Below are 13,086 nucleotides of genomic sequence, written 5' to 3' on the forward strand. Positions count from 1 at the left end.
CACCCATGAGAAAATATACACCCTCAAAAAGCAAAGGAAACCAAAGCATCCCAAATACATCACTATCCACCGCTTCCTTTTCCTCTTGCCCCTTTTAAGCTTAGACTTTTCTAGAAATCTTCAAAACGGAAAAGTGAACAAAAGCACACTTCCATGACATCAGCAAGTATTGATGTCTGTAACGGGACTACATAAAGTCCTTAAAGATACATACAAAAAAAAAATTTCTCTAATAATCTATTCTTTCCTATCAGAAAAAAAAAACTAGATCTTTTACAAAACCACTCAATTCTATTAACTTTGTCCTTTTTATTCTCATTTAGTATTTAAATTTGCTGGATAATCTTTTCTCAGAGCCAACATCATAACTGTACTACCTGCTTACAGATTTTCTTCCCTCTTCCGAAGAGTCTTTTCTTTCCCTTGACACATTTCTGAATGTGCTCAAATGGTTTTTCTAAAAATATTTTATTTATGAAGTGACTTAAAAGTTAAGAGATCTCTGGAGTTCCCACTGTGGCTCAGTGGGTCAAGAACCCAACTAGTATCTATAAGGATGTAGATTCCATCCCTAGTCTCACTCAGGGGATTAAGGATCCAGTGTTGCCATGAGCTGTGGTGTAGGTCACAGATGCGGCTCAGATCCTGCATTGCTGTGGCTGTGGTGTAAGCCAGCAGCTGCAGCTCCAATTCAACTCCTAGCCTGGGAACCTCCATATGCTGCAGGTGCAACTCTATAAAGCAACAACAACCAAAGTTAGAGATTTCTGATATAAAGAAAGTTCTACTTTGGTTCTCCTTTCCCAAATTTCCCCAGTGAAATTTACTACCTATAGAGAACCAGCACTATAGGTTATTGCTTTTTTTGTTTTTCTGTTTTTTCAGTGAGCGAGGAGGAGGGCACAACCTCTCCATCTCTTTCTCTACCTTCTACAGATGTCCATGCTCCAGAGAATCTATAGGCCACAGTAACTGCTGCTCTCTCCCCTCAGACTTACCCCTGCTTCTCTTAAGAAATAAAAATTTAGGCATTCCCTTTGTGGCTCAGTGGTTAATGAATCTGACTAGGAACCATGACGTTGCAGGTTTGATCCCTGGCCTCGCTCAGTGGGTTCAGGATCCGGTGTTGCCGTGAGCTGTGGTGTAGGTCACAGATGCCGCTCAGATCCCAGGTTGCTATGGCTCTGTTGTAGGCTGGCAGCTGTAGCTCCGATTAGACCCCTAGCCTGGGAACCTCCATATGCCCTGGGTGCGGCCCTCAAAAAACAAAAAGAAAATAAAGATAAAAAGGAAAAAAAAAACTATCCTGGATAATTTATTTGGCTATGCCCACAGCATGCAGAAGGTCCTGGGCCAGAGATCAAACCCATGCCACAGCAGTGACAATGCTGGATCCTTAACCACTAGGCCACCAGGGAATGCTTTATCATGGATAATTTTTTTCTTAATTTCCCCAATACATTATTTTTTTCTACTGTACAGCATGGTGACCCAGTTACACATGCATGTACACATTCTATTTTCACACATTATCATGCTCCATCATAAGTGACTAGACATAGCTCCCAGTGCTACACAGCAGGATCTCATTGCTATCATGGATAATTTTAAATTATTTACTCCATGTGAGTATTTTGGCATCCTTGGGAAGAAAACATAATAGCTATCTGGTGGCACGTGCCAAGGAGGGTGTGTGTGTGGGGGTGAGTGTGTGTGTGAAAGAGACAACAAAACAGCTAAATTTCTCGAGGTTTATAAGGACAGCATATTATTAGACCTTTATTTGCTTAGGCAAACAGTACATCTTCTGATCCTCAATAGCCCTTGTGAAGGATGACTAAATTCTAAAGCAATAACTAAATGAATCAGTTAACAGAGAAAGTGAAAAGAAAGGAAACATTCGAGGTAGTGAATTCCTCTTCTAAATAAGAATTCCAATGTTTAAATGAAATACATGGAAGACTAAAAAATGTTATCATTTCAAGGTTATTCTATACTTCAAGAAGCCAGCTAAACAAGACACTCCTTTTAAAATTTTATACCATTTCTAACAAAGGACCATGCAATCATCTAACTAAAGGACACTTACAAGGGTTTTCTGATGAATGGTTCACCAACAGTTGTTATTATAAAAGAATTTTCCCCAAAAAAGGATTAAGGAAATGGCAGAGAGTATGTTCATGGATAGGTTGGTTCAGGATTCTCCCTGGAAAAGGGGAACATCAAGCTACAAACTACAGCACAGCAATCAGACAATGTATTCAAAGGAAACACACCCCACTTCCAATTCTAACAGAGTTGTAAATTTTCAAAAGCAGAAAATAGCCTGGTATTGACTATTAATTCAACATAATTAACAGAATTCTAAGTAATAGTCCATACTAATCAAATGACACCTAAGTAGAAAGAGTAATTAATCAAAGGTACAAATTATTTTCACTGCCATTTTATAAGGATATATATACATATAGTTATAGATACAGCCTTTTCTTACAAAATAACAATATTACAATATTCTCTTCCTGACTATTGGAGGGGAAGTGAGATATCTTAAAACTCCTAAGGAAAGCGATATGAAATCTTTCTAAAATATGTCTTTCACTGAATTTTTTTTTTTTTTTTTTTTTTTTGGCAGCATGTAAAAGTTCCCAGGCCAGGGGCTGAACCTGTGCCACAGCCCTGATCCCAGTGCTGCACCACTAGAGTTCCCATGAACTCTTTTTAACAATGGGGCAAAAACAAGTATCAGATGAAATACAGCAAAAAGTGCTAATATATCAAAGTTAAAATATTATCTAAACATGTCACACATTCAAAACAACTGGTACCAAACAATCAACTTAAATTCACAAATCTAGCCAGGGACAGCAGTAAGCAGTGGGGCCTGTAGCTAAATAGAAAATATATGCCCAGCCGAAGACATTAAAATGCAATTAAAAAAAAAAAAAGCTGCCAATTTAAAACATCTGTTTTAAACACTTTAGTAAGAAGAAGAAAACTATAAATATAAGGATATATATATATCCTTCTGAGTATAAATAAGCAAGGACCAAAATGAAAGTACATTTTAAAATGTTAAAAGAAACAAGCTCCTCGGTTAGGATTCCTAACAGTATATAACAAGAATAAAGCTATTACAAATACAAAATTCCACAGTTTTAAGAAACAATATAACAAGCTGGTATCATTTTAGAAAGGAGGAAATAGTATGCAAAATAACTAACTACAAGATTTTTAAAAGAAACATCTAGGAGTTCTCTTGTGGCTCAACGGGTTAAGGATCCAGCACTGTCACTGCAACATCTTGGGTTGCTGCTGTGGCATGGGTGTGATCTCTGGCCCAGGAACTTTCACTTGCCACAGATGTAGCCAAAAAAAAAAAGAAAGAAAGAAAGAAACATCTACACCCAAAGTGATTTTCCAATATTCAATATGTCAACTCAATATATAAATAGAAGTAGGAGTTCCCATCGTGGCGCAACTGAAATGAATCTGACTAGGAACCATGAGGTTGCAGGTTCAATTCCTGGCCTCGCTCAGGAGGTTAAGGATCCGGTGATGCCATGAGCTGTGGTGTAGGTCGCAGACGCGGCTCGGATCCCGAGTTGCTGTGGCTCTGGCATAGGCCAGCAGCAACATCTCTGATTAGACCCCTAGCCTGGGAATCTCTATATGCCACAGGTATAGCCCTAAAAAGACAAAAGATAAAAAAAAAAAAAGAATAAATCAGAGTTCCCGTCGTGGCACAGTGGAAACGAATCCAACTAGGAACCATGAGGTTGCAGGTTCACATGAGGTTGCAGGTTTAATCCTTGGCCTCACTCAGGAGGTTAAGGATCTGGCGTTGCCGTGAGCTGCGGTGTATGTGGCAGATGTGGCTCGGATCTGGCGTGGCTGTGGCTGTGGTGTAGGCAGGCGGCTACAGCTCCTATTAGACTCCTAGCCTGGGAACTTCCATATGCTGTGGGTGTGGTCCTAAAAGAACAAAAGACAAAAAAAAAATAAAATAAAATTTAAAAATAAACAGAAGTAAATAGGAACCCATAATTTATTATTATGATCTTTAAAATTAATACTAGTTACTAAATACTTTTCGTTTTTTTTTTCCAAACAGGCATTACAATCTTGAAATAGGTAAATAGGGGTCCTTAACTAATACAGAAATCTTATGAGTGGTAGTTATCAGAAAAATATCACATTATTACATGGCACTATAATTCCTGAAATTCTTATTTATATCCTTTAACACCTACTAAAACTTAATATGTGCTTAATAGGTCTGAAATAAGACACTTCAGCTACTATTTGGTGAACTGAGGATAATCTCCAAACATACAAACACAAAGACTGACGTACAAATAATTGTTTCCTCAATTAAACATTTAATTTTTGTCAAACACATAAAATAAAATTTTCATATGGATAAATATGTTACCTCCTGGACATCCTCTGGATTTCTTCGTGAAACAACCTAAAAGAAAACATACACAGTTATGTCTAATCATTATCAAAACTTAGTATTTTACATTTGCATGATTACTTTCAACAGTATTTGTATAAAAAAGTCAATTTCTTTAAAAGAAAGTGGCTCAGAGGTTAACCAACCCAACCAGGAACCATGAGGTTGTGGGTTCAATCCCTGGCCTCCCTCAGTGGGTTAAGGACCCAGGCGTTGCCGTGAGCTGTGGTATAGGTGGCAGATGTGGCTCAGATCCCATGTTGCTGTGGCTGTGGTGTAGGCCGGTGGCTACAGCTCTGATTAGACCCCTAGCCTGGGAATCTCCATATGCCACATGTGTGGGGCCCTAGAAAAAGACAAAATAAATAAATAAGAAATAAATAAAAATTAAAACCTAAGCAAAAAGGCAACTGAAGTCCATGTGCTGAAGTTCACGCATTACTACATTCATAAGAGCACGCCTCAAGCCTTCACTCGTACTTGACATAATTCTACCAGGCTTGTCTATCCCCCTGCCAGCCTACATATAAATCAGAAGCATGAAAAGCAGCTGCACCTGGGCAAAGCACACATGGGATTTCTCTGTAATTATTTCTTATAACCATATATTAGTCTACAGTTACTTCAATAAAAACTTCAAGTAAAAACAGAACAAAAAAGCAGCAACAGTGCTTGCCACATCAACGTATGTGAGAAGTAATCACTGACCTAATGGTAAAAAAGAAAACAAAAGTAACATATTTTAAAAACTATATACATCATTCACACTGTTGGTGGGATTGTAAATTGGCACAACCACTGTGGAAAATAGTACAGAGATTCCTCAGAAAAGTAAAAACAGAACTACCATTTGATCCAGCAATCCCACTCCTGGGCATCTACCCAGAGAAAACCATGACTCGAAAAGACACATGTGCTCCAATGTTCACTGCAGCACTATTTTCAATAGCCAAGACATGGACACAACCTAAATGCCCATCGACAGAGGAGTGATCAAGAAGATGGGGTACACATACACAATGGAATATTACTCAGCCATTAAAAGGAACGAAATACCGCCATTTTTAGCAATATGGGTGGACCTAGAAATTATCATGCTAAGTGAACTCAGACAGACAATGAGACACCAACATCAAATGCTTTCACTGACATGTGGAATCTGAAAAAAGTACATCATGAACTTCTTTGCAGAACAGATACTGACTCACAGACTTTGAAAAACATAGTTTCCAAAGGAGACAGTTCGGGGGGTGGGGGGACGTGCTGGGGTTGTGGGATGGAAATCCTACAAAATTGGATTGTGATGATCACTGTATAACTACAAATGTAATACATTCATTGAGTAATAAAAAAGAAACTATATACATCATTCAGGGACAAACAATCCTATCCATATTCCCAGAACAAACGCGGTGGTGGTGGGAGGGGATCGATTCTTTCAGACTTCTCTAATTACAAAGTTAACACCACTTACAAGAATCCCTCAAAAACTTTCTAAAAGAAGAAGACTGGGTGCTTCAATCCTCAAACAGCTTTGCAGAGTGGGAAAATCTCACCTCAGATACATAATACCCTCTATGCAGATGTAAAAGTCATGAACTTGATGCTACAATATGTATTTTGCAGACACAAACAAAAAGATACATCAAACACATTAAAATGGTTGCCTGTGGATGAGAAGAAAATTCTTTGGTGACTGGTGACAATATCATGACTGAAGATTATGATCAACGCAACACTACTCCTGAGGTCCAAAACAAAAACTGAAAATATCATATTTAAAGTCAGACAAACCCTGGTTCAAATTACAGTTCTTGGAGTTCCCGTCGTGGCGCAGTGGTTAACGAATCCGACTAGGAACCATGAGGTTGCGGGTTCGGTCCCTGCCCTTGCTCAGTGGGTTAACGATCCAGCGTTGCCGTGAGCTGTGGTGTAGGTTGCAGATGCGGCTCGGATCCCGCGTTGCTGTGGCTCTGGCGTAGGCCGGTGGCTGCAGCTCCGATTCAACCCCTAGCCTGGGAACCTCCATATGCCGCGGGAGCGGCCCAAAGAAATAGCAAAAAGACAAAAAAAAAAAAAAAAAAAAAAAAAATTACAGTTCTTTTGCTTACAGGTTTGATCGCCTCTGTAAAATGGGGATAACGCTACCTGCCTGGCCTGGCTATAGCAGACATCAAATAAGAACATACAGCCAGAACTCCACAACAAAAAGTTATCTCCCTCTCTCTTTACCAGACAATTTAACTGTTTTGAAAGGTCCTACTGAAGAATTCTGACAGGACAGGTTTCCAATTTCTTGCCACTCTATTCTCTGATTTTTGGGATATAAAATTTGGTGAAATCTTCCAGCAATTTTCATTAATTTAGAACAGTGCTGCCCAAAAGAACTTTCTCTGACGACAGAAAGAAATGTTCCCTATCTGTACTGTTTAACACAGTAGCCGCTGGCCACATGCACCTGTGCGGCTACTGAGCACTTCAAATATGGTTACTGCAACTGGTTCATTTAATTTTTCATTTTACTTCATTGAAATTAATTTAAATTTAAATAAAAAGTAGCCACGTATGGCTAATGGCTACCATATTAGACAACTCAGATTTAGAATAAGGAACTAGAACGGGTAACTAACAACCATATATTATTCAAGTACTGGATTTTAGCTATTACTTTCAAATTCCAGCCCTCCCCCCAAACACACAAACCTTTCCAGAAGTACAGTGTTTCACATAATTAAATGATTTAATTTTATCTCATCAGTTTTTCTTATATTTTTGTAAAATGTGCTAATGAGAAGAAAGGGGTAATCAATCCACTAACATCTACCCACCAAAAATAATTAACATATGATCACTGGCAATAAGATTTAGTCAAGTGTTCCTTATATTCTACAAGGTATCTTTTTCTGAAAAAATTACTGATTTCCTAAATGTACAACTCAACCATTTTATGAACATACTAAGTTACCTTACTATTTTAAACAATCTTTTGTACATGCAAGTGATCTTTTGTGACAAAAGAAATTATTTCCTGGAGTTCCCATCGTGGCTCAGTGGTTAACGAATCCGACTAGGAACCATGAGGTTGCGGGTTCAATCCCTGGCCTCAATCAGTGGGTTAAGGATCCAGCGTTGCCGTGAGCTGTGGTGTAGGTCGCAGACGCGGCTCGGATCTGGTGTTGCTGTGGCTGTGGTGTAGGACGGCGGCTACAGCTCCAATTTGACCCCCAGCCTGTGGACCTCCATGTGCCACGGGAGAGGCCCAAGAAATGGCAAAAGACCAAAAAAAAAAAAAAAAAAAAGAAAAAAGAAATTATTTCCTGGTTTGGTATAGGTATCAGAAGTATCACATTTTAGATTTTCCCCAGGTAAACCACTCCTGGAAATGAAATACGTGTGTACCGAATAACAAAAAGCCATTAGCCATCTCCTAACAAGATCCATTTTCATCAGAAATAACCAACCTGCTTAGGATTTCCTCATCCACACTCTTAGGGCTTCACTTACTTCCGCTGTGTGCTGGGCCTCCAACGGTGAGCAAGAGAGAAGTCCCTGCCTGTACGCTTCCCAGCACATACAGGCGAGTGGTGTGCAGGACACAGGGGACCAGGCCACAGACTGAGCAGCGCTTCATCCCATATCCTTCCCCGGACACTGACTGCCCGCTAGACGCTTACCGTCCAGACCACGCCGGCATCCCGGACAACAACAGTTGGCTGACCTAAGACTGTGAATGTTCTCATGGTAAGTTACTCACGGTTCTGACAGAAAACCCAAGTTTAAGTGCTCAGACTACCTAAGTGAAGGTCCTTAATTTTCAGCTCACAAGAGGAACTTCTCCGCACCCTCACATACTTCTCATATGAAGGGGGGAAGTTCTACTTAGGCAGAGTTCAGAAGATTAAGCCAAAAGCTATTTGCTAAGCATTAACTATTCCTTTCCCCAAGAGCATAAACAATGCTTAGTGAAAATCAGAAAGCTGAGGGGATACCTGTCTGATTCTCTTCTTTCCTCTTTGGTTCTTTTTTTTTTTTTAACGGCCATACCCACAGCAATGGAAGTTCCAGGCTAGGGAGTGAATCTGAGGCACAGCTATGGCAATACTGGATGGATCCTTTTAACCCACTGCATCAGTCTGGGGATTGAACCCACACCTCTGCCCACTTCGGTAGGATTCTTTTTTTTTTTCTTTTTTTTTTTTTTTTTCAGGACTGAACCCACAGCATATGGAAGTTCCTAGGCTCCAATGAGAGCTGCAGTGGCCAGCCTACACCACAGTCACAGCAACCCGGGATCCAAGACACGTCTGCAACCTACACAGCAGCTCAAGACAAAGCCTAAGATCTTAACCCTAAGGATCCTTAACCCACTGAGCGGGGCCAGAGATCAAACCTGCATCCTCATGGACACTAGGCCGGTTTGTTAGCACTGAGCCACAAGGTGAACTCCTGCGATCAGATTCTTAACCTAGTGAGCCACAGCAGGAACTCCTCTTTTGGTTCTTTTGCTTCTCTTTTTCCTCTTCCTCCTTCTAGCCCCAACCCTTGAAAGCACTCCAAGAAGAAGCAGCAGTCCTAACTCTGCTTCTTGGCCTCTTTTTAGACATTAGGAGAGATTCTGTATCTGTGCTACTGTTCAGGCACTATGCTAGGCATGGGGGAGAAAACCTTGTCTCTGTACATGCACATCTGTGAAGCATTTTATATCAATGCTTCACTTTATTTCCTTAACAATCTATGAATTAGGCAGGAGTGGCTATTCTGAATTCCCCTTTTACCCAACAAGGAACCAAGATCCAGAAACTTGTTTAAAGGTCACATAGCTATTCACCTTTAGATCTGGAATTAGAATTCAGATTTTCTGATTCCTAGTTCAGCGCTCTTTCCACTGTATTCCTACCGCATCTCTCATTTTAACTGCAGTATTTTCAGCAATAAGTTTACGTCCTTCCACAAAACCCTTCGTCATTAGGTTTTATTTATTCTTTCTCTTACCCAATGAATATTAGTGCCTACTCTGCTGCTAGGTACTGAAGAACAATGGAGAAAACAGTGGGTCTGATTCCTACATCACATTACAAAAATATAATCACCTGCCAAATACATTACCAAGTTCAACTACCTGGCACCCCACTATAAGGATTCAGTATTCCCACATGAGTAATCTCATTTAAATGAGTTACCAATGTGTCCTCTGAAATGAAAGACAAAAACACAAATGAGTTAGGATAGCATGAGTTGAGCCCAACTGTCCTTTAGTATCTAACTACGTTAATTCTCTTCAGCAGGACTGCAAAACTGACAAAAAAAAAAAAAAATACACTAATCAGAAATCCGAAAGGAAAACATAATCATATTGAAAATGAACAAAATTGAGTCCCAAGACCCAGATTTCTATAACTTTTAATACTATATTAGCAATTATCTCAATAAATAATATAAATTCCAAAACAAAAATACTGTAAATTCACCATGATAAAGATTGCTAGCGCTCAGTAATTTCTTTCTGGTAAATTTCAATATTTTTTCATAAAATTCTGCCAATAAGTTCTACAAAAGTCAGGATCTAAAGAGATGATTTCTTTCAATTAAAGTTCATAAATCTCCACCACAAGCACTGGCTACCACTGGCTCAGTAAAGACTATACATATCTTGAAAAGCCTCTTGCTATAGAGAATTCTATCACTAAGTATCTTGAAAATTATTATCCAAAAGCAGTGCTTCACAAACCTTGCTGCACAGAATACAGATATTCTTTAAAATCAATGCTCTCCAAGGAAGGGCTTAACGATCAATTCAGTCAAAAAAAAAATGTTTTTTTACAGCAGAATTATCAAGACCTTTAATACATTGCTGTCCAGTAAAGCTCCAAAAAGAAAATATACAATACTTCCAAAAGTGATTTATCCACTCACTCAACTTTTTATTTTTATCATGTTGTTTATTTATTTCTATTTTACTTAGTTACTGCAGCACCTACTAAATTTTGGAACACAGTTGGGAAAAGCTACTGCAAGGTTTGTAGTCCATCTGCCTCTGCTAATGCCAACAGCAAAATTCTGAATTTAGGAAAATAAAGGCTCAAAGTGAAAGTTAACTATCTCTTACCGTGCTAAGAAATCACACACTTTATTTCATTCAATCAACACAACAATTCTGCCAGGTAGGATGAGATAACTAAGGCCCAAGGCATCCTTAACATACTAATACTAGTTAGATTAATCAGCAATGGGCAGGATAGGACCTCACCACTCCAAGATTCCAAGCAAAGTGCCCTTTCCGGGATATAATTAAATCAGCCCTCCTAGAGATTAAAATTCCGAGTATTAGAGTAATAGTCCTAATGCTGGTTAGGTAAATTTTGTCTTTCACAGAGAAATTTAAGTAAACCAAAAAAATTAATGTTGAAGAAGCACTTTGGCAGAATAGAAGGAACTAAGAAGAGAGTCTGAATACTGGCTCTGGCTCTAGTTATAAACTGCTTTTTGCCAGTTCACTGGTAAACGAAGAAAAGCAACCTCAAAATGAGAACCTCTTGCCTATCTTTTAAAAAAAAAAAAAAAAGCCAACAAACATTGCGTTTTGGCCTATAGCTACTGCTCATAATCATCAACAAATCATACTGTCATTCGGTCCTCTAAATCAGTGCTAGCTTATTTTATTGATTGCTTAATAAATTTTACCAAGTTTCCTTAAAGGTCAAGTCAAAAGTACTCTTTTATATAATTACCGTCGTAATAATGATTTGAAATCAATCTCTTAGAATTATCTCCTTCCTAAGATTAAAAGATAGCTACTGGGAAATTCCCTGGGGGTCTAGTGGTTAGGACTCGGTACCTGCACTGCTGTGGTCCAGGTCCAATGCCTGGTCAAGGAACGTCCACAAGCCTTGAGTGTGGCCAAAAAGAAGAGAGGGAGAGTGAGAGAGCTACTGGAAAACAAAATTACAAAATGTATTCAAATCTACCATACTTCCAATCAAAAATGATCACAAAATGAGTCTCTTCAGAAGCAGAAATCACTTAAATACAAAATTTTTAAAGCTATTTTTATGAGCAATTTATTATAATCAAGCCTTCTGGTGGTCACTTCACTATCAGTATTCAGTTGCTAGTTTAGGCTAACAGCAGAGCTAAGAGGATAAGACATTTACAAAAATAACATATTAAAAAAACCTAAGTGTCAAGATACAAACAATCGAACACACATTAAAAAAGACACATGCCCACTCTTTTCATTTCTCAAAAATAGAACTCTCCAAATGAAGAACAGAAAAGAATAATATATACAAAAACGTAAGGCTACACTATACTGAACATTTCCCATCATGGTGATTACGTAAACCAAATGGAACATTCATCAACATAACGCATGCAACCCTGACTTTCAGACATTTGACTTTCATAAAATCCAACTTTCATAGAAATATACTGACATCTTTAAAGTGCATTTCATATACACACACAAGCTCTGGCAAGAAGAGCAGATACCTCAAAGCGCCCCGCTCACACAAGCAAGCATCCTCTTACCAAACACAACCTCCCTCCTACCCCGTCACCTGCATCTCTGCTCCTCTCTCCCTCTTTTCCCTGCAGAGCTGCAGGTGTCACTGGTTGGCAAGAACATTGAAGCTGGTTAATCACCTGCCAGCCAGGTAGTCATGACCCAAGAGACAGCACCTGCACAAACCATTTACAACGTGTTTTTAGTACTCTGGAGTGAAAGAATGCCCAATAAGATAGATACGTCAGTGGGAAATTTTTCAACTTTTGAATAAGTTCTTATGACAGTAATATGTTGAAAGTAGGAAATTAATAATTTCTAAATTATTAAAATCCCAAAATCTAAAGGAGAATGAAGAACAACAGCAAGTTACCTATGTATACACAATAAATATTTGCTAAAGTTGCTTTTCTCACTTCAAATTTTATCAATTATTATACTCCTCTGAGGTAAACTATTTTCTAATCAAAGTTCAAGGAAAATAAAAATACTTAAAAGTTAACGTAAAAATCCTTAATATTAAAATCTTAACTTCTAAGTATATAAGCTGTCAATAAACAAGATGAAAACAGGAATAGTTTACATTTTTTAAAACTTGGTATCAATAAAAAGATTTTAGACATGACACTAAAATCCCATTATAAAAAAGATGATAAAGTGGACTTAACCAAAATTAAAATTTTTTGCTTTGTGACATTGTTACGAGATAAGTTGCACAGTGGAAGAAAATATTTGCAAACCACACATTTGACCAAAAAAAACCTTACAACGTAGAACAAATAAAGAACTCTCAAAACTCAACAGTAAGAAAAAAACAACTCACTGAAAAAAAGGGGCAAAAGATGGTCTTAATAGGTTAAATACTCTATGATTCTCTTTATTACATTCTCCGAAAGACAAAAGTATAGTAGTAAAGACTCGATCAGCGGTTGCCAGGGACTCGGGCATGGGGAGAAGGGTGTAAAACAGGAGCAGCAGAGGAAGTTTTTGAGGGTGATGGAACAGTTCTGTTTCCTGATCATGATAGTGGATATATGAACTAGTCACATGTAAAAACTCATAGAATTATATAACAAAAACAATCAGTTTTACTGTATGTTAATTTAAAAAGTAACACTTACAAAGG

General features: G+C 38.4%; 1 protein-coding gene across 13 annotated transcripts in view; it reads right to left on the reverse strand.

Annotated features, from left to right (window-relative positions):
• RPS6KC1 (ribosomal protein S6 kinase C1) overlaps nucleotides 1–13,086 on the reverse strand; it is a 230,954-nt gene that overhangs the window by 191,963 nt on the left and 25,905 nt on the right. For 9 of the 13 annotated variants that reach the window (XM_021063835.1, XM_021063836.1, XM_021063842.1 and 6 more), the window contains one exon: nucleotides 4,436–4,471. In XM_021063835.1, the coding sequence (XP_020919494.1) occupies nucleotides 4,436–4,471 (36 nt within the window). Of the gene's footprint in view, nucleotides 1–2,089; nucleotides 2,207–4,435; nucleotides 4,472–7,920; nucleotides 8,498–13,086 lie in introns of those variants that run through there. The other 4 variants (XM_021063833.1, XM_021063843.1, XM_021063837.1 and 1 more) reach the window with 4 other exon arrangements.

Source organism: Sus scrofa, chromosome 9 (assembly GCF_000003025.6).
Source record: "Sus scrofa isolate TJ Tabasco breed Duroc chromosome 9, Sscrofa11.1, whole genome shotgun sequence".
Classification (NCBI taxonomy): Eukaryota; Metazoa; Chordata; class Mammalia; order Artiodactyla; family Suidae; genus Sus; species Sus scrofa.